The 21,138-nt window shown below is 50.3% G+C and overlaps 2 protein-coding genes across 2 annotated transcripts; both read right to left on the bottom strand.

The window, feature by feature from the left end:
• Nucleotides 1–719: 719 nt before the first annotated feature.
• LOC139001278 (kallikrein-7-like) lies at nucleotides 720–5,161 on the bottom strand. The gene is made up of 5 exons (XM_070402981.1): nucleotides 5,059–5,161; nucleotides 4,438–4,591; nucleotides 4,017–4,264; nucleotides 3,017–3,156; nucleotides 720–875 (listed from the first exon to the last, which is right to left on the bottom strand). The coding sequence occupies exons 1-5, from the start codon at nucleotides 5,129–5,131 to the stop codon at nucleotides 720–722; spliced, it is 771 nt and encodes a 256-aa protein (XP_070259082.1). The 5' UTR covers nucleotides 5,132–5,161.
• Nucleotides 5,162–9,922: 4,761 nt separating this feature from the next.
• LOC139001277 (kallikrein-7-like) lies at nucleotides 9,923–14,284 on the bottom strand. The gene is made up of 5 exons (XM_070402980.1): nucleotides 14,179–14,284; nucleotides 13,553–13,706; nucleotides 13,167–13,414; nucleotides 12,193–12,329; nucleotides 9,923–10,078 (listed from the first exon to the last, which is right to left on the bottom strand). The coding sequence occupies exons 1-5, from the start codon at nucleotides 14,249–14,251 to the stop codon at nucleotides 9,923–9,925; spliced, it is 768 nt and encodes a 255-aa protein (XP_070259081.1). The 5' UTR covers nucleotides 14,252–14,284.
• Between the last annotated feature and the right edge of the window lie 6,854 nt (nucleotides 14,285–21,138).

Raw genomic sequence — 21,138 nt, 5'->3', positions numbered from 1 at the left:
TGTATTTGTAAGCTTGAAGCTATGGTCTGAAAATGTGGCCCCACGTGCCTGAGTGATGTGGGCTTGACAGAGTTCAGGTGCATGTAGTGGAGTGGGATTGAAACACACAAGAACGTTGTAAACATCTTATCACACCCTTACAATGCCTCCTGGCACCTGCTATAAAGTAAAGACAAGGCTTGTGGGTGCTGGCGCTCTCTCTCTCCATCTGAGAGGGCAGCTTCCCTCCGAGACCCAGCTTTCATTCTCTTGTCTGTCTTTTCTAAGCCTTTCCCCGCCCTCACTCAGGGTCACTGACCCAGGCTGAGCTGGCATGGCACATAAGGCGCCCTGGGGCTGAGTATGCCATGGCCGTGCCGGCTCCCCCACAACGTTGTGATGAATTCAAACCTTGCCCACGTTTTGGATTGACCAGAATTCCTAGCTCAAAAGCGATGAATGAGACTCTGGACTCACCTTGCCAAACCTTGTGTCATAAAAATTGTTCTCCACTTCCGCTGGAGAACAGGGCTGGGGTCTCCCCGCATCTTCACCAGCACCGACGTTTTTGTGTTTTATGTTTAGCTCATAGGTTTTTGCACATTTTTATTAGAATGTTGTTGACGGTTTTATATGATTTTGAAAATGATAAAGTCAAATATCACTGCAAGTCAGGGAAGTCTTTATTTCTGGGTGGCCCTGTTCAGGCCATAGGGACAAAGGATGAAAGCATGGAGTGATTAGGAATTGGCTTTCATGGTATTATTCAGCCATTTGCGGTACATGCATAGGCGGGTGTAGATCACTGGCTCAAAGGGTGGGGTACAAGGGATATAGCCGGCGGACACCACGCCTTGCAGGGAACCTTCGCAAATCAGCGGACTCCCAGAGTCACCCTGGAAGGGAGAGAGCAGATTAGCTTTGGTTTCAAAATAACCAGCAATGAGGTCCCACAGACACCAGGTTTCTCCGGACTTTATCCCGCCAGAACACAGCCTTCCACGCTGGCCAATGGGAAGAGACTTATTGTCTCTTCCGACCAATTGCAGAGCAGGATTGCATGCTATCCAGGAGAGGACCAACTAGGTTTTGGAAGACATTGGTTTGAGCCCTAGTCAATCACAGGGAGAGGGCGGGGCTTCCAGGAAGTAAGGGCCCCATTTATTTGTCAAGCCCCTGGGAGAGGAAGCATTACCTCCAGGGAATCCCATACATTGCCTTTCCCAGGGATGGGGGACAGGGTAGTCCTGGAAACCAGGGGCGGGACCAATGCACTAATTTACAGGCTCTAGTGCAAAATAAAAGTTCGGACCACCAGGTTCAAATATAGGAAGTTTAAGAAAAGCGAGTGCGTTAAACCAAGTGCAAGACTGTCCCTAGTTTGTGACTCTGTGTCCCTGCACAGTTTGCAGAAATATGAATCAGGTCCTCAGTGGGGGACCAGAGGGAACCTCCCATTTTTAGGACATTCAACCTTGTCCCATCACCTCTCTTCTTAAAACCCACCATTTCAGCACCCCTGAAAGCTGAGAGTGCAGATGTCAGCAAGATAGTGGGGGTACAAAGAGGCACAGGATGAAAAAGAGAGAGAGAAGGATAGAGAGAAGAAGAAAGGGAAGGATGAAGGAGAAAGACAAGCAGAATGATTGGGGTAAGGAATGAGGCAGAGATGGAGAATATAAAAAAAATTCACAGAGGCCAGAGAGAGAGGCACAGAGGGAAGGAGGGAGGAAGGGAGGGAGGAATGGAAGGGGAGAGAGAGAGAGAGAGAGAGAGAGAGAGAGAGAGAGAGAGAGAGAAATTAGAACACAGAGGGAACCAGAACATGAAATGAGGTATGAGGACCTAGCTTGTTTGGCTCATTGAATAGAGCATCGACCTTCTGACTGAAGGGTCCCAGGTTCAATTCCAGTCAAGGGCACATGCCTGGGTTGCAGGCTAGATCCCCAGTGGTGGGTGTGCAGGAAGCCGCCAATCAATGATTCTCTGTCACCATTGTTGTTTCTCTCTCTCCCTCCCCCTTCCTCTCTGCAATCAATAAAAATAGTAGAAATAAAAAGAAGTGAGGTGTGAGGAGAGATGAGGGGAGAGGGTTCTGACAGTCAGAGAGGAGGCTACAGAGATGAGGAAGGGATAACAAAGATGAGGGGTTCCTTCTTTCTTCAGAATTAGACCCAGATACACAGACATAGAAGCAGGGCATGAGCCGCAGGCACATCTCAGTGACTGCAAGAAACAATTTAAGGCATATTTTAAAAATCAAATTTAATATGAAAAAAATCTATGAGGAACCTGCTTTCCAGTTTTTTGTTTTATGTTTTTAATTTTTTCTTTATTTCACAAAGGGAGAGAGAGAGAGAGAGAGAGAGAGAGAGAGAGAGAGAGAAACGACAATGAGAGAGATTCATTGATTGGCTGCCTCCTGCATGCCCTCTTACTGGGCATTGAGCCTACTACCTGGTCATGTGCCCTTGACTGGAATTGTACCTGGGACCCTCTAATCCGCAGACCTACACTGGACCCACTGAGCCAAACTGGCTAGTGTGGTATGCCAGTTTTAGATAAACACGGGGTCATTACAGTGCTGTTCTGAACCACATAGAAATCCAAAGCAAATGGGAAATGCAGCCCATTCTGGTTGCTTTTTTTGTTGAAAATTCTGATGCTTTGCTCATCGTGGATTATTTTTTAAATATTTCATTGGAAGATGATATTTCCTGGTCACTGAGCTTTTGGTATGCCCTTAAAGCTTGTGCTTGTAGCCACAGCCCCCCTGCCCTCCCCATAGTCCCAGCACCATTCCCACCCCCAGTTTCTATCCTTCAGTTTTGTGCCCGCCCCAAAGGACACGCAGGCCCCGGTGTGGTCCCACCCTGACCCGGGCAGAGAACTGAGTAGACAGAGCTGGGAAAGTGGGGCTGGTAAGTTGTGAAGGAAGGTTCAGCACCAGGGTCAGGCCCTGGGACACCCGATGGAGGGGGAGACAGGCCTGGGCTGAGAAGAAGCCGAACCCAGGCCAGGGGAGGAGGGGACTCACTGTGCAGCTGTTTGAGAGTCTGTCGGGGGGAGCCGCACAGAGCATGTATTTTTTCAACACGGACCGGTAAGTCTGCTTGCATTCCTGGTAGGAGATGATGTTGACATTCGAGCACATGAGCTCCGATGGATTTGTTGCTGCTGGAGAAGTTGGGGGGGGTGGGACAGTCAGAGGCTGGGTCCTGTGGACCTGTGGGTGCTCATGTTTAAAGAATGGGGACCCTGGACAAGGAAGGAGGAGGAGCTGGGTGACCCAATACGATGGTTATGAAAAGGGTCCTATTTCTTGGACTTCCGGGTCTTCGGAAGGAAGCGACCTGTGTCTGAACTCTTGGGTTTGAACGTACTGTGCAGAGTGGCCCCCTTATAGCACACCCGCCCCACTCCAACTCTCAGTATTCTGGAGTTCAGCTGAACCCAGCTCTGGGGTGACCTTCCCTGCACTTCCTCTTATATGGAAACCAGAGGCAGCTAAACCCATATGCAAGCACTCTACCTCCCCCCTCATTCCTGAGACCAGGCCAGGGGTTTGGCCCCCCGCACGTTCTAGCTCCACCATCCTGAGTGGCATCTACCAAGGGAGGGACAAGGTGCTGTCATTGGGGGACACCTCCTGGGTAGAGGGGACCTGGGGATCAGGTCTCCTTTCATCTGAGGGAGGTGGCGCCTGAAGGCCAAGACTCCTGGGTCTGAAGGTGGAAACGGCTGGGAGCCTGCACACTTGGCTCTGGGTGAGGTGGTGACTGGGGTTCTAAACTCCTGGGTCTGTGGAATGGAGGCCTGGGATCTAAGGATTATGTGACTAGGGGGAAGTATGTCTAAAGGTCAGGCTTCCTGATCTGAGGGTGCAGAGCCTAGGGGTCTGGCTTCCTGGGTCTGAGAACGAAGGTGACTGGGGGGTGGTGGGGAGGTCTGGAACCTTGGGTCTGTCCCCTGTGTCTGGGGCGTGAGGAAGAAGGGAGCTGGGGCCTTGGTGACTGAGGTCCCAGGGGCAGCCTCACCTGCATCCGCGGTGGTGACGCCCCAGCCAGAGACAGTACAGCTTGTCCCAGGGTCTTTGCAGCTGGACGGTAGGTCGATTGTGTTCAAAGTGGGTGAGAGCGTGGCCGGGCTGCTCAGCTTCAGCAGCATGATGTCATGATAATGGGTGCCGTTGATATACCGGGGGTGGACGAAGGACTGTATGGCCCTGATCCTCTGGGCACGCCCATCAACCAGAAGATCACTCCCCATTTGCACAATATACTCACTTAAAAAAGAAAGTAATGTTCAGAGGGAGACACTGTGATTGAGAGAAGGTTACATAGACCCAGAGATAGGAGGACAGAAGGAGAGAGAGAGAGAGAGAGAGAGAGAGAGAGAGAGAGAGAGAGAAGGACCCAGAGAGGGACATGGAGTGGCACTCGCTCCCCTGTCCCATACCTCAGGCGGCAGTGGGCGACAGTGAGCACCCACTGCTGGTTGACCAGCACGCCTGCACATTGGAACCCATTCTTGTCATACAGGGCCACCTGCCAGGGATGGGAGCCTCTAGGACATACAACTCCATTAATGATCCTCTCCCCGGTATCCTGGGCTGGATGGAGACCTGAAAAAAGTGTGGGTAGCAGGCCTTAGGGGAAGGCTGAGGCCACAGTAGATGGATTCCAAGAGACAGTGATGGAGATCGAGACAGACAGAGAGGCGTGGAGAAGGGCAGAGGGAGACACGGAGCCCAGGGCAGAAACAGCTGCAGACGGAGATGGAGAGAGACGGAGAGAGGCTGCTCAGAAACCCAGGGCAGCAGTTGATCTGGAGGCAACCCCAGCTTCTGATGAGAGAGACACTGAGGGCAGGAAGCAGCCTAGAGGGCACCCAGAGCCCAGGAGTCAGGAGGGAGCAGGAAGAAAGGGGCCACAGCCCAGGGGCCATGTCTCCATGGGACGAAGCTGCTGCAGGGGAGGGTCCTGACTCAGGGGCTCCTTGGAGAGAGGGGGCCTGGAGAGGGGAGGTGGGGGACTGTGAGGCCCAGGACAAGGTCACGTCGCCCAGGCTGGTCCTCACCTTCTTGTCCAGCAGATCCCAGGGCGAAGGACAGCAATAGGAGCAGCACCAGTGGGAGACGGGGAACTGCCATTTGTCCTCTCTGAGCCTCTGTGGCTGCCACAGAGGAAAGGCCTTCTGTGCTGAGGCTGGAAAGAGAGAGAGTTCAGGAAGCAGGACTCCTGGTCTCCAGGTCCCTTTTCTTGGCTCAGACTCAGGAGCCTCCACCTGCTCCCTGAGACCCAGGAGCCACAGTCTGTACCCACCTCCTCCCTCAGACCCAGGAGCCCCAGTCTCCACCTACCTTCTCCCTCTAGACCCACAATCCAGGTGAGGGACAGCCTTCCATGCAGAGCACCTAATGATCGGGCTTTCTGTCCTCCCCATTTTAATTCTATGTCCCAAGTTCCTTTTAGGTAAAAGACCCAAAACTGCAGACCTCCAGCTCCTCTGTCTCACAACCAGATATTGGGCATCTACTGCTCTGCCCTCAAGAGCAAGGGTCAGCTGTCCCTCCTGATGCACCTGCCCCTCCCCACATGGGATTTCATCTCACCTGCAGGGGTTCTGGTATAGTCTGGTCTGGTCTGGTCTGGTCTTCAGTCTGGGTTGGGATTCAATGGTGTCCAGCCCTGTGCAGAGTGGCCCTCTTATAGCACACCGGCCGCACTACAACTCTCAGGGTCCTGGAGTTCAGCGAACCCAGCTCTGGGGTTACCTTACCCGCATTTGCTCTTATCTGGAACCCAGAGGCAGCCAAACCCATATGCCCGCACTCTACCTCCACCCTCATTCCTGAGGCCAGGTCAGCGGCTTGGCTCCAGCACGTCCCAGCTCCCTGGTGGCAGATACAAAGGGTGTGACCAGGAACTCGCGTTGAGGGGCAGGAGCAGGAGTCAGAGATGGACTGTGCCCTGGGTCCTCCACTGTGGCCACTTTTGTTGCCCTCAGCCCCTCTCAGGGGTGGCCTAGAGCTTATTCCATGACTCTGAGCAGCTTGTGGGAACTTGTCTGGCTGAATCCTAGATGTGTCTTTGGGCCTGAACCCAACCCTAATATTGGGGTATGAATCTAAAGGAAGGCTTTCCTAACTCACCTACTAAATATGTACCATTTTTCACTTATTATACTATGATTTCTATACATTGTATGAATTTCTAACAAAAAAGTCTGAACATTATGTAATGGGACATTTTATTTACTCTATAAAAAGTCTTAAGGAGCCCTAGCCACTCAGTGGATAACGCTTTTGCCAGCAGACCAAAGAGTCCTGGGATTGATTCCGGTTAATGGCATGTACCTTGGTTGTAGGCTCCTCCCCAGCCTGGGCTCTGATCAAGGCTGGTGCAAGAGGCAAGCAATGGATGTGTGTAGAGAGACACATCGATGTTTCTGTCTTTCCCTCTCTCTTCCACTCTCCCTAAGAATCAATGAAAAAATATCCTTGAGTGAGGATTCACAACAACAACAAAAAAATTAAAAATAAATTTTAAAAGTCTTGGACAATTGCCTCTCTTACATTGATTACTCCTACCTTTATTCTACACTATAGCTGTGTTCTGACTTATGTCACTTTTTCATATTGAAGTGCCTTTGAATCGCTTTCATTACAATGATGGTGGGATGAATTTCTTTGCATTTTCATCTATGCTCATTGTATTCATTCCTGAAGACTCTACTGAGCATTGACTCTGAGCCAGAATCTGTTCTTGCCTCTGAGGGCACACATTCCACAAAAAAGTGAAATTCTATCACAAAGCCCCACATTCCAGTGGGTGGAGACCTTAAGTAAGGAAATAAGAAATTCACATTTATAGTTTGTTGTTTTTTCCGTGGCAGTGAGTGCTATGGAGAAAATAATACCAGAGGATGCCTAGGGAATTATTGGTTCCCTTGGATCTCAGGAACCCCTGCAGTTATAATATTGGGAAAGGTGGTTGGAAAGACTCCAGGTGAAGAGGACATTCGAACAAAGTCTTGCAGGAGGTGGTAGATGGATTCCTGTAGCTACTTGGGAGCAGTGAGTCCTGGGCAGAGGGACGGGCAGGTGAGAAGAGGAGAGAGACCTAGAATGTTCTAACAGGGAAGACTTTTTTATTGAGCTGAATGAATGAGAGGGCCAAGGGTGGGGGATGGGTTCAGAGGCCTCATAGGATTTGGAAGTCGCGGTGATTGAGGAACGAGGTAGGACTTTGGCATTTGCATGGAGTAACACAGGATCCATTGTCAGATTACTAGTAGACAGCTGATTCCTAACAGTGGAATTGAGCCTCTCTTCTAACTCTGACCCCCAAATAAGTTTCATTCCTTAGTGTGAGTCCATGTGTAATCTCAATTCAGATCTTTAATCCAATTCTACCTCAGTCCCAGAAGTTGACCCATCATAGACATTGGTGTTGCCTACCCAGCATGCACTGCTTCTGCCATTTGTCAGAACCTTGATTTAGTTTGGACAACTTGCTCTCCTCATTGTGACCACAAATGAGCTTTACTGCACCAAGCATGGAGGTTCATTTCTGCTGTGTAGGGATTGGTTTCTAAATAAACATGTGATACAATGTTGGCCAATGAAGAGGGGAAGACCACTGGGTTACTTCAGGGAACTGCTCTCCTCTTCCCAAAGTGAGACAGGAGAAGAGTTCTCCTAGACTCTGTTAGCCAGGTTTCTTTCTGGGTGTGAATTCTGGAACGGAGGCAGCCCTCCTGGAACTGGGGAAGGAAGTGGCCAGAAGGCAGAGCCATAGCTCTGTGGATGGACAACCAGAGAGAGAGTGATGGTGATGGTCAGTGTCTTGAGGAGGTTGCTGAGCTGGTGAGTTAATGCTCCATGGAGCCCCTTCAACTCATGTCTGCCTAACTGCCTATCACAGCTGGTTGGAGAAGACCCTCAGTCAGCAGGGTCTGTGGTGATTGCCCAGGGAGCCCAGGGTACCAGGAACCTGCTGATCTTGCCAGGCTCAGACACAGGGGACTCCTCCCTCCTCCCTCATCTCCTCTGGAGGCCCCTTCTAGGCACACAGTGAGAATAGGAGCCCACCTGCCCCAGTTTCCACTCCCACTCTTCTTTCTTCCTCCAAACTCTGGTGCTCACTTGTGGCCTCGATGGATTCTGGTGTCCTGTCTACTTGCCAACGCCAACCTTTCTGAAAACCTGCTCCCTCTCTCCTCATTTTTCATCTGTGACATGGTCAGTACCATTTTCACATGCCTTTGCTCACGTGTGAACTAGGCATTTCTGTTCTCTATTCCTCCTCCTCCTCCTCCTCCTCCTCCTTCTCCTTCTTCTCCTTGTCCGTGTCCTTGTCCTTCTCCTCGTTCTCCTCCTTCTCCTCCTCCTTCTCCCCCTCCTCCTCCTCCTCCTCCTCCTCTTCCTCCTCCTCCTCCTCCTCCTCCTCCTCCTCCTCCTCCTCCTCCTTCTTCTTCTTCTTCTTCTTCTTCTTCTTCTTCTTCTTCTTCTTCTTCTTCTTCTTTCTCTCTCTCTCTCTCTCTCTCTCTCTCTCTCTCTCTCTCTCTCCTCCCCCTCTCTCTCTCTCTCTCTCTCCAACTGAGGGCTGGAAAATGTAGAGGAACACGCCACTGTGTCAGTGGGAGCAGGAGGCCAGGTGAGATTCAAAAATTAGTTCATTTTCCTTTCACACCTCCCTCTGTGAAAGTCTCCTCGCCCCAACCTTGGCTCCTCAGAGGTCCCCACCTTATTGCTCAGGGTGTAGAAGTGCACAGGCACAGAAAGGGATACGGAAGGAAGGAGGCACCCGGGACTCCATCCACAGGCAGTTTGGTACATGCTCTTATTCTGTGATGATTTCATTTTACATGGTGACGATCGCACACATATACGATTTTTGTTTCTTTTTTTTTGCATTTAACAACAGACAGCATATGCATTCTGACGTGACACTCACAGTTTTGCATAATTATTATCCTGAACAGAGTCATTAGTCTCCTGGCCTACATCCCTTTGTTTTTGACATAAGCCATGGAATAATTTTGGACAGGTCCCGAATTTCCACTGTTTTGCTATGACAGATAATGTTGTGTGGGACGCAGATACAGTGTTTGCACAGATTCAAGCCTTGGACTGAGGAGAGGGCACAGTCCTCTCATGGCCACGTGCCAGTCCCAGCTTGGAGGGCAGGGCCCTCCCAGCACCATTATAACAAACTGCTGTAGTTGTGAGCTTGAACCTATGGTCTGAACACGTGGCCCCATGTGCCTGAGTGATGCAGGCTTGATAGAGATCAGGTGTATGTAGTGAAGTGGGATTGAAACATATGAGAATGTTGTAAACATCTTGACCACGCCCTTACATTGCCTCCTGACATCTGCTATAAAATAAAGACACGGCTTGTGGGCACTGAAGCTATCTCTCTCCACCCGAGAGGGCAGCGTCCCACCAAGACCGAGCTTTCATTCTCTTGTCTGTCTTTTCTAAGCCTTTCCCCGCCCCCACTCAGGGTCACTGACCCAGGCTGAGCTGGCATGGCACATAAGGCGCCCTGGGGCTGAGTATGCCATGGCAGTGCCGGCTCCCCACAATGTTGTGATGAATTCAAACGTTGCCCATGTTTCGGATTGACCAGAATTCCTAGGTCAAAAGCGACGAATGAGATTTTGGACTCACCTTGCCTAACCTTGTGTCATAAAAATTGTTCTCCACTTCCGCTGGAGAACATGGCTGGGGGTCTCCCCGCATCTTCACCAGCACCGACGTTCTTGTGTTTTATGTTTAGCTCATAGGTTTTTGCACATTTTTATTAGAATGTTGTTGACGGTTTCAAAAGACTTTGAAAATGATAAAGTCAAATATGGCTGCAAGTCAGGGATGTCTTTATTTCTGGGTGGCCCTGTTCAGGGCATAGGGACAAAGGATGAAAGCATGGAGGGATTAGGAATTGGCTTTCATGGTATTATTCAGCCATTTGCGGTACATGCATATGCGGGTGTATATCACGGGCTTAAAGGGCGTGGTACAAGGGATATAGCCGGCGAACACCAGGCCTTGCAGGGAACCTTCGCAAATCAGCGGACTCCCGGAGTCACCCTGGAGGGGAGAGAGCAGATTAACTTTGATTAAAAAATAACCAGCAATAAGGTCCCACAGACACCAGGCTTCTCAGGCTTTTTCCTGCCAGAACACAGCCTTCCACCCTGGCCAATGGGAAGAGACTCTTTGTCTGTGCGAACCAATGGCAGAGCAGGAATGAATGCTATCCAGGAGAGGACCAACCAGGTTTTTGGAAGACATTGGTTTGAGCCCTAGTCAATCACAGGGAGAGGGCGGGGCTTCCAGGAAGTAAGGGCCCCATTTATTTGTCAAGCCCCTGGGAGAGGAAGCATTACCTCCTGGAAATCCCATACATTGCCTTTCCCAGGGATGGGGTACAAGGTAGTCCTGGAAACCAGAGGCGGGACCAATGCACTAATTTACAGGCTGTAGTGCAAAATAAAAGTTTGGACCACCAGGTTCAAATATAGGAAGTTTAAGAAAAATGAGTGCGTTAAACCAAGTGCGGGACTGTCCCTAGGTTGCGACTCTGTGTCCCTGCACAGTTTGCAGAATTATGAATCAGGTCCTTAGTGGGGAACCAGAGGGAACCCCCCATTTTTTAGCACATTCAACGTTGTCCCATCACCTCTCTTCCTAAAACACACCAATTTACCACCCCTGAAAGCTTAGAGTGCAGATGTCAGCAAGATAGTGGGGGTACAAAGAGGCACAGGATGAAAGAGAGAGAGAAGGAGGAAGAGAAGAAGAAAGGGAAGATTGAAGGAGAAAGACAAGCAGAATGTTTGGGGTTAGGAATGAGGCAGAGATGGAGAAAATAAAAAAAATTGACAGAGGCCAGAGAGAGAGGCAGAGGGGTAGGGAGGGAAAAAGGGAGGGATGGAGGGAGGGAGGGAGGAAGGGAGGGAGTAAGGGAGTGGGAGAGAGAGAGAGATCACAACACAGAACACAGGGGGAACCAGAAAATGAAATGAGGTGTGAGGACCCAGCTGGTTTGACTCAGTGAATAGAGCATCGACCTGCGGAATGAAGGGTCCCAGGTTTGATTCCAGTCAAAGGCACATGCTTGGGTTGCAGGATTGATCCCCAGTGGGGGGCATGCAGGAGGCAGCCAATCAGTGATTCTCTCGCATCACTTTTGTTTCTCTCTCTCCCTCCCCCTTCCTCTCTGCAATCAATAAAAATAGTAGAAATAAAAAGAAGTGAGGTGTGAGGAGAGATTGGGGAGAGTCAGAGAGGAGGCTACAGAGATGAGGAAGGGATAACAAAGAGGAGGGGCTCCTTCTTTCTTCAGAATTAGAAACAGGTACACAGACATAGAAGCAGGGCATGAGCCTCAGGTGCATCTCAGTGAGTGCAACAGACATTTTAAGGCATATTTTAAAAATCAAATTTAATATGAAAAAAAATCCATGAGGAACCTGCTTTCCAGTTTTTTGTTTTCTGTTTCTAATTTTTTCTTTATTTCAGAAAGTAAGGGAGAGGGAAAAAGAGATAGAAATGACAATGAGAGAGAGTCATTGATTGGCCGCCTCCTGCACGTCCCCTACTGGGCATTGAGCCTGGTACGTGGGCATGTGCCATTGACTGAAATAGAACCTGGGACCCTCTATCCCAAAGTCCTATGCTGGATCCATTAATCAAATCCTTCTATGGCGGTATTTCAGTTTTAGATAAAGACAGGGTCATTACAGTGCTGTTCTGAATCACACAGAAGCCAGAAGCCAACGGGAAATCCAGCCCATTCTGGTTGCTTCTATTGTTGAAAATTCTGATGCTTTGCTCATCATGGATTATTTTTTAAATATTTCATTGGAATATGATATTTCCTGGTCACTGAGCTTTTGGTGTGCCCTTAAATCTTGTGCTTGTAGTCAGTGCCTCAGTGCCCTCCCCATAGTCCCAGCCCCATTTCTCACCCCCAGTTTCTATCCTTCAGCTTTGTGCCCGCCCCGAAGGACACGCAGGCCCCGGTGTGGTCCCACCCTGACCAGGGCAGAGGACTGAGTAGACAGAGCTGGGAAAGTGGGGCTGGTAAGGTGTGAAGGAAGGTTCAGCACCAGGGTCAGGCCCCGGGACACAGGATGGAGGGGAAGACATGCCTGGGCTGAGAAGATGCTGAACCGACAGCAGGGGAGGAGAAGACTCACTTTGCAGCTGTTTGACAGCCCGTTGGGGGCAGCCGCACAGAGCATGTATTTTTTCAACAGGGCCCGGTAAGCCTGCTTGCATTCCTGGTAGGAGATGATGTTGACATTCGAGCACATGAGCTCTGATGGCTTTGTTGCTGCTGGAGAAGTTGGGGGGAGATGGGACAGTCAGAGGCTGGGTCCTGTGGACCTGTGGGTGCTGATGCAAAAGAATGGGGACCCTGGACATGGAAGGAGGAGGAGCTGGTTGACCCAATACGATGGTTATGAAAAGGATCCTATTTCTTGGATTTCTGGGTCTTCGGAAGGAAGGGAACTGTGTCTGAACTCCTGGGTTTGAACGTACTGTGCAGAGTGGCCCTCTTATAGCACACCCGCCCCACTCCAACTCTCAGGGTCCTGGAGTTCAGGTGAACCCAGGTCTGGGGTTACCTTCCCTGCACTTGCTCTTATCTGGAACCTGGAGGCAGCTAAACCCATATGCCCGCACTCTACCTCCCCCCTCATTCCTGAGGCCAGGCCAGGAGGTTGGACCCTGCACGTTCCAGCTCCACCATCCCTGGTAGCATCTACCAAGGGAGGGACGAGGTGCTGGCATTGAGGGACACCTCCTGGGTAGAGGGGCGCTGGGGACCAGGTCTCCTTTCGTCTGAGGGAGAAGGCACCTAAAGGCCATACTCCTGGTTCTGAGGGTGGAGGCGGCTGTGAGCCTAAACACTTGGCTCTGGGTGAGGTGGTCACTGGGGTTCTAAACTCCTGGGTCTGCGGGATGGAGGTCTGGGGGGAGGTAAGTCTAAAGATCAAGCTTCCGGATCTGACAGTGCAGGGCCTGGGGGTCTGGCTTCCTGGGTGTGAGAATGGAGGTGTTTGAGGAGCGGGGGGTGTCTGGAACCTTGGGTCTTTCCCCTGTGTCTGCGGCCTGAGGACGAAGGGAGCTGGGACCGTGGTGACTGGGGTCTCAGGGGCAGCCTCACCTCCATCCTTGGTGGTGACGCCCCAGCCAGACACAGTACAGCTTGTCCCACGGCCTTTGCAGCTGGACGGTAGGTAGATTGTGTTCACAGTGGGCGAGAGTGTGGCCGGGCTGCTCAGCTTCACCAGCATGATGTCATGATTATTGGTGCGGTTGTTATACCGAGGGTGGATGAAGGACTCTGTGGCCCTGATCCTCTGGGCACGCCAATCAACCCGAAGATCACTACCCATTTGCACAATATACTCACTTAAAAACAAAAAAATGTAACGTTCAGAGGGAGACACTGTGATTAAGAGGACAGAAGCCCAGAGAGAGAGAGAGAGAGAGAGAGAGAGAAGGACCCAGAGAGGGGCATGGAGTGGCGCTGGCTCCCCTGTCCCATACCTCAGGCGGCAGTGGGCGACGGTGAGCACCCACTGCTGGTTGACCAGCACGCCTGCACATTTGAACTTATTGTTGTCATACAGGGCCACCTGCCAGGGATGGGAGCCTCTAGGACATACAACTCCATTAATGATCCTCTCCCTGGTATCCTGGGCTGGATGGAGACCTGGAAAAAGTGTGGGTAGCAGGCCTCAGGGGAAGGCTGAGGCCACAGTAGATGGATTCCAAGAGACAGTGATGGAGAGAGAGACAGACAGAGAGGCGTGGAGAAGGGCAGAGGGAGACACGGAGCCCAGGGCAGAGACAGCTGTAGATGGAGATGGAGAGAGAGAGACCGAGGGAGGCTGCTCAGAAGCCCAGGGCAGCAGCTGGTCTGGAGGCAGCCCCAGCTTCTGTTGGGAGAGACACTGAAGGCGGGAAGCAGCCTGGAGGGCACCCAGAGCTCAGGAGTCAGGAGGGAGCAGGAAGAAAGGGGCAATAGCCCAGGGGCCGTGTCTCCATGGGAGGAGGCTGCTGCAGGGGAGGGTCCTGACTCAGGGGCTCCTTGGAGAGAGGGGGCCCTGGAGAGGGGAGGTGGGGGACTGTGAGGCCCAGGGCAAGGTCAGGACTCCCAGGCTGGTCCTCACCTTCTTGTCCAGCAGATCCCAGGGCGAAGGACAGCAGTAGGAGCAGCAGGGGCTGGAGCAGGGGACCTGCCATGTGTCCTGTCTGAGCCTCTTTGGCTGCCACAAAGGAAGGGCCTCCTGTGCTGGGGGTGGAAAGACAGAGAGTTCAGGAACCAGGACTCCTGGTCTCCAGTTCCTTCTCAAACTCAGGAGCCTCCACCTCCTCCCTCAGGCCCAGGAGCCCCAGTCTCCACCTACCTTCTCCCTCTAGACCCACAATCCAGGCCAGGGACAGCCTTCCATGCAGATGCACCTAATGATAGGGCTGCCTGTCCCTGCCCATTTTATTTCTATGTCCCATGTTCCTTTCAGGTAAAACACCCAAAGCTGCAGACCTCCAGCCCCTCCTTCTCACAACCAGATATTGGGCATCTACTGCTCTGCCCTCAAGAGCAAGAGTCAGCTGTCCCTCCAGATGCACCTGCCCCACCCCACATGGGATTTCCTCTCACCTGCAGGGGGTCTGGTCTGGTCTGGTCTGGTCTTCAGTCTGGGTTGGGATTCAATGGTGTCCAGCCCTGTGCAGAATGGCCCTCTTATAGCACACCCGCCTCATTCGAACTCTCAGGGTCCTGGAGTTCAGTGAACCCAGCTCTGGGGTTACCTTACCTGCATTTGCTCTTATCTGGAACCCGGAGGCAGCCAAACCCAGATGCCCGCACTCTACCTCCACCCTCATTCCTGAGGCCAGGTCAGCGGCTTGGCTCCAGCACGTCCCAGCTCCCTGGTGGCATCTAGGAAGGGTGTGACCAGGTACTAGCCTTGAGGGGCAGGAGCAGGAGTCAAGGATGGACTGTGCCCTGGGTCCTCCACTGTGGCCACTTTTGTTGCCCTCAGCCCCTCTCAGGGGTGGCCTAGAACTGATACCGTGACTCTGAGTAGCTTGTGGGAACTTGTCAGGATGAATTCCAGACGTGTCTTTGAGCCTGAACCCAACCCTAATATTGGGGTACAAATCTAATAGAAGGCTTTCCTAACTCCACCTACTAAATATGTACTGTTTTTCACTTATTATACTTTGATTTCTATACATTGTATGAATTTCTAACAAAAAAGTCTGAACATTATCTAAGGGGACATTTTTTTTTTAAAATATATTTTAATGATTTTTTACAGAGAGAAAGGGAGAGAGATAGAGAGTTAGAAACATCGGTCAGCTGCCTCCTGCACATCTCCCACTGGGGATGTGCCCGCAACCAAGGTACATGCCCTTGACCGGAATCGAACCTGGGAACTTTCAGTCCCCAGGCTGACACTCTATCCACTGAGCCAAACCGGTTTCGGCTAAGGGGACATTTTATTTACTCTATAAAAAGTCTTAAGGAGCCCTAGCCGCTCAGTGGATAATGGTTGAGCCAGCAGACCAAAGAGTCCTGGGTTTGATTCTGGTTAAGGGCGTATACCTTGGTTTCAGGCTCCTCCCCAGCCAGGGTCGTGATCAGGGCTGGTGCAAGACACAACCAATAGATGGGTCTCTCTTGTGGGGCGCGGTTACGGTGTTTTAGCCAGGTGCAAGCCTGGGAGTAATGAAAGGACAGGGTCCTCTCATTGCCATGTGCAAGTCCCAGCTGGAGGGCAGGGCCTTCCCAGCACAATCATAGCCGATGGCTTGGTTGTGAGATTGAACCTATGGTCCGAACACGTAGCCCCACAGGCCTTGTGATAGAGTTTGGGTGCATGTAGTTAAGTGAGGTTGACCCTCACGAGAATGCTGTAAACAACGTGATCACGCCCCTACTTTGCCTCGTGGAATCTGCTATAAAATAAAGACATGGCTTGTGGGCGCTGTCTCCTCATCAGGGAGCAGCATCCCACCGCACCCAGCTTTCATTTTCTTGTCTGTCTTTTCTCAATCCTTTCACCCCCCAACTCGGGATCACCTTTGGCCATTGTTGTGCCCAGATTTCAAGATTCCCAAGAAGCCACATCAGGGAGCCAATTCGATGCAAAAGCATAAGAATCTGTATTTCAAGCTAGCTTGGGCTCCCCATCCACCAGGCTCACCGACACCAAGGCAAACCAAGTGGCTGAGCGAGCCAACCCCGCCCAGAGACCGGTTATATAGGGGGGGGTCGGAGTAAGGGGAGGAGAAAGGACTGTGCTCTGCCGATTGGCCAGGCGCAAGCCAGGTCCTGTTACACAGGATGTGGTCATATCTATGGCGCGCACTACCCTTGATTGTCATTGGTTAGTTTAGAATCCCGGGCGTGGCCAGCAGAGGCCTGGGCTTCCGGGAAGAAGGCCGCACGTGGCCCCAACATGGAGGATACAGGCAAGATGGAGGGCATAGCCCTCGCCCTTTCAGCCATAACACTCTGTCTTTCCCTCTTTCTTCCACTCTCCCTAAACATCAACGAAAAAATATCCTTGGGTGAGGATTAAGAACAACAACAAACAAATTAAAAATAAATTTAAAAATTTTTGGACAATTGGTTCTCTTAGAATGATTACTCCTACCTTTATTCTACACTATAGCTTTCTTCTAACTTAGGTCACTCCTTCACATTGAAGTGCATTTGAATCGATTTCATTACAATGATGGTGGGATGAATTTCTTTGCATTTTCATCTTTGCTCATTGTATTCATTCCTGAAGTATCTACTGAGCATTGATTCTGAGCCAGAATCTGTTCTGGCCTCTGAGGGCACAGCTTCCGCAAAGCAGCAAAATTCCATCACAAAGCCCCACATTCCAGTGGGTGGAGACCTTAAGTAAGGAAATAAGAACTTCACATTTATAGGTTGTTTTTTAAGTGGCAGTGAGTGCTATGGAGAAAAATAAGACCAGAGGAGGCCTAGGGAATTATTGGTTCCCTTGGATCTCAGCAACCCCTGCAGTTATAATATTGGAAAGGTGGTTGCAAAGACCCCAGGTGAAGAGGACATTCGCAAAAAATCTTGTAGGAGGTGGTAGGTGGATTCCTGTTGCTACTTGAGAGCAGTGAGTCCTAGGCAGAGTGATGGGCAGGTGAGAAGAGGAGGGAGACCTAGAATGTTCTAGCAGGGAAGACTTTTTTATTGGAGCTGAATGAATGAGAGGGACAAGGGTGGGGGATGGGTTCAGAGGCCTCACAGGATTTGGAAGACACCGGGATTGAGGACCGAGGTAGGACTTTGGCATTTGCATGGAGTAACACAGGAACCATTGTCAGATTACTAGTAGACGGCTGATTCCTAACAGTGGAATTGAGCCTCTCTTCTAACTCAGACCCCCAAATATGTTTCATTCCTTAGTGTGAGTCCATGTGTTATCTCAATTCAGATCTTTAATCCAATTCTACCTCGGTCCCACAAGTTGACCCATCATAGACATTAGTGTTGCCTACCCAGCATGCACTCCTTCTGCCACTTGTCAGAACCTTGATTTCGTTTGGACAACCTGCTGTGCTCATGTGACCACAAATGAGCTTTACTGCCCCAAGCATGGCGGGAGGTGGGGGGCATGTCTGCTGTCCAGGGATTGGTTTATAAATAAACTTGTGATACAATGTTGGCCAATGAGGAGGGAGCGGAAGACCCCTGGGTTACTTCAGGGAACTGCTCTCCTCTTCCCAAAGTGAGACAGGAGAAGAGTTCTCCTAGACTCTGTTAGGAAGGTTTCTTTCTGGGTGTGAATTCTGGAATGGAGGCAGCCCTCCTGGAACTGGGGAAGGAAGTGGCCAGAAGGCAGAGCCATAGCTCTGTGGATGGACAACCAGAGAGAGAGTGATGGTGATGGTCAGTGTCTTGAGGAGGTTGCTGAGCTGGTGAGTTAATGCTCCATGGAACCCCTTCATCTCATGTCACCTGCAGGTTTGCTTTCTGGTTTAAAGTTTCTGTGTTGTTGTTGCCCCCACTGCCAGAGTCTTTTTAGGTAGACCTCGATGTCATGTTCATATTTCATTGCAAGTCTAGAATTTGATCCCAAACCATCAATTCCAAATCTAATTCCAAACTGAATCTCCATGTGGAATCCAAATTAACCAACAAACCTTTCCCTGCCTCCAGGGGGTAGCTCTTCTTACCATCCGCGATATTTCATTATAGCACTTAACTCTGAAATGGAATTTTTGGACTGGAACTTGATTCTTTGTCCCTCGGAATCGAAGAATGAATGCTCGGGCAGAAAGTGGTATAACAAAGGTGGAGATTTATTGAAGAATAAGTAGACTCCCAAGTGGGGAGAGAGAAATAGTCCCACTGAATGGACTTCCACGTAGGAAGGGGGGAAGGGTCCCACTGAGTTCCTTTTCCCTGTGGCTTATAAAGGCTGCAGATCCTGGTGCCTTGATATCCACTCTGATGGTCACTATTCCCTTAGACTGGTTACTGTAGTAACTCCTGGCACACGTGGGACGTGTGAGGTTCTCCCCCCACTCCTTCCCTATTTTCCTATTCCCTTTGGGCTTTCTTCTCCTTCTGGATGAAGGGCTTACTTCACTTTATTTTGTAAATATTTGCTGTTCCCAGCTTCCTCATTCTATAGAAATGTACCTGTTGCAGCTCCTCTGCTTCCCCTATTCTATGGAAATATACCTTCTGTGCTAGAAGCCTATCTACCCTGGCTGCTTGAGGCAGTCTCTGCAGGGATGTTTCAAGGGACCTTGAAATGGAGATGAGAAACGCCCTAGCCTTTGGAATGGAATGGATGGGATTAAGATCAAATAAGATAAATGCAGATGTAAGACAACAAGAGGGGGAGGAACCTGGCTAGGAGAAGAAAGGTTGTTTCCCCAGGTGAGGATTTTTATCAGTAAACCCTTTAACTGAGAGTCAGAGGGGTGGTTGGTCGCTTTGATCTTTGCTTGGAGTGACCTCCTTCAGTTACTTCCTTGTAGCTTGGTGGAACAATAGAGTAACCTTTGAATGGCGTTGGAAAGCTCCCTGGCCTTTTGTATAGAATGGATAGGATTGGGACCAAATAGTATATATACAGATGTTAGAGGACCATAAAGAGAAGAATCTGGCTATGATGATCACCTGAACACTGCCTCCATGGCATTCATTCTTCGTGGACTCCATCCACACCTTTGGGAACCCCTGGACCTGCTCTGGCTGGACCCCAGCACTTCTGCTGCTCTGCAGCCCTGTGCTTCCTCCATTTCAAAAATTTCCTAAACCTGTCCTATTTTACCCCTAAAATTCCTGTTTCAGCCCTGTATTATGTTTTGTTTTATATGCAGTTGTTCATTGTCTATTTCCCCACCTTGCATGCGGCTACATTAAGATAGGGACTCATAGCTCTAACAGGTTTGGCTCAGTGTATAGAGCATCAGCCTGCGAACTGAAGGGTCCCAGGTTCGATTCCGGTCAAGGGCATGTACCTTGGTTGAGGGCACATCCCAGTAGGGAGTGTGCAGGAGGCAGCTGATCGATGTTTCTCTCTCATCGATGTTTCTCACTCTCTATCCCTCTCCCTTCCTCTCTGTTAAAAAATCGATAAAATATATTAAAAAAAAAAAAAAGATAGGGACTCATACAGTACAGCACCTGTGGTCTGTCAGATCCTTGCCAGTAAATGTTGAATTAACGGCTGAAAGTGTATTTACCTTTCTTTTTAGCCTGTGAGCTATAGAATTGAGGTGAAAAACACTTATCTGGCACCTTTATAAGCCAGAAGTTATATTATATGCTCACATCACATTTAATCTTCACAACAGTTGTTGTTTTTTTTTGGGGGTGGCGGGGGGGGGGGGGGGGGAAGGACTGGATACAGTGAACTTTATTTTTTAAAATATATTTTTATTGATTTCAAAGAGGAAGTGAGAGGGAGAGAGAGAGAGAAACATCATTGATGAGAGAGAATCATGGATCGGCTGTCTCCTGCCTGCCCTCTACTGGGGATCAAGTCTGCAGCCCAGGCATGTGCTCTTGACTGGAATTGAACCCGGAACCCTTCAGTCCACAGGCCGAGGCTCTATCCACTGAGCCAAACCAGCTAGGGCCAGTGAACTTTACTATGTATGACAAGGTAGGCCTCCCTAGGCCACACCCCTACTTCTCCAGGATGTCAGGGCTGTACCCTGTGGAGGTCAGGAGATTTTCAGTGTGCTGGGAATTGATTTGGGGCAAGGACTCCCCAGTAGCTGAAGGCCTCTTCTCCTCCCACAGGGCTGGGGTCCAGGGGGCGCTCACTATATGGATGCCATGTGGATCATCCGATCAATCTCTCCATTTCTGTGGCCAAGTTCATTTTCACACCAGGAAGTGAGCTTGATGAGTGGTCATTGAGGACAATGTCAGCTTCAGCATTGACGTTGGAAAAGTGGGTGTCCCTGCCAAAGTCACAGCGTACAACCTGGTCCTCAGTATGGCTCATGAGGCCCTGGGTGGCTTTTCACAGCCTCTCCGTGTTTACTGAGAAATAAGAGTCGGTCAGGCAGGGACCTGAATTCTGGCTGTGCTGCTTTCTGGTGAGTCACATTGCCTCTCTGAGCTGAACCCCAAGTTCTCCCCTGTGAAGAAGAATATGAGGGGCTACCTGGACTCCAAAGTCTCAAAAGGAAGGACCTTCGTGGAGGTCTAGACTTTGGGGTCCAGACTTAAGAGGGAGCTGGTCCCTGGACTGTGGGTCCTAAGCAGGACGGGTGTGGACTTTTGGGTCTGAGAGAGGGGCATCTGGGAGTCGTGGCTTCTATACTTTGTTCCAGGAGGGGTCTTCACCTCCTGTGTGCAGGGAACCAATGGCTGCAGAATTTCTGCAAAATGGGGAAGGGTGGAGCGTGGGGCTAGGAGAGACTCAAGAGGGAGATACAATGAGAAGAAATATGAGCTAGAATATAACTATTTGGCAAGTCTGACAAACTCACTAACTGAAAGTAACCCCATGGGATGTTCTGACCATAAAGTATTCCCAACGGATGGGTTATTGCAAGAAGTCACGTCCTAAGGTCTATATGGTATGTTAACCTTTACCTTGAGCAAACCCTGTTCACCGTGTTTG

Source organism: Myotis yumanensis, unplaced genomic scaffold (assembly GCF_028538775.1).
Source record: "Myotis yumanensis isolate MYYU_CA2020_CCGP unplaced genomic scaffold, mMyoYum1.0.hap1 SCAF_290, whole genome shotgun sequence".
Classification (NCBI taxonomy): Eukaryota; Metazoa; Chordata; class Mammalia; order Chiroptera; family Vespertilionidae; genus Myotis; species Myotis yumanensis.
Note: the sequence above shows the minus strand (reverse complement) of the source record. Positions and strands in the feature narration are given on the sequence as shown.

Excerpts from the sequence above, each read along its gene's own strand:
- LOC139001278 (XM_070402981.1), bottom strand. The coding sequence starts at position 5,131 with ATGGCAGTTCCCCGTCTCCCACTGGTGCTGCTCCTATTGCTGTCCTTC. Across the intron at positions 4,592-5,058 it reads GGGATCTGCTGGACAAGAAG|CCCAGGATACCGGGGAGAGG; the intron begins GTGAGGACCAGC and ends GTCTCCATCCAG. Across the intron at positions 3,157-4,016 it reads CGTCACCACCGCGGATGCAG|CAGCAACAAATCCATCGGAG; the intron begins GTGAGGCTGCCC and ends CAACTTCTCCAG.
- LOC139001277 (XM_070402980.1), bottom strand. The coding sequence starts at position 14,251 with ATGGCAGGTCCCCTGCTCCAGCCCCTGCTGCTCCTACTGCTGTCCTTC. Across the intron at positions 12,330-13,166 it reads CGTCACCACCAAGGATGGAG|CAACAAAGCCATCAGAGCTC; the intron begins GTGAGGCTGCCC and ends CTTCTCCAGCAG. Across the intron at positions 10,079-12,192 it reads GGCTGTCAAACAGCTGCAAA|GGTGACTCCGGGAGTCCGCT; the intron begins GTGAGTCTTCTC and ends TCTCCCCTCCAG.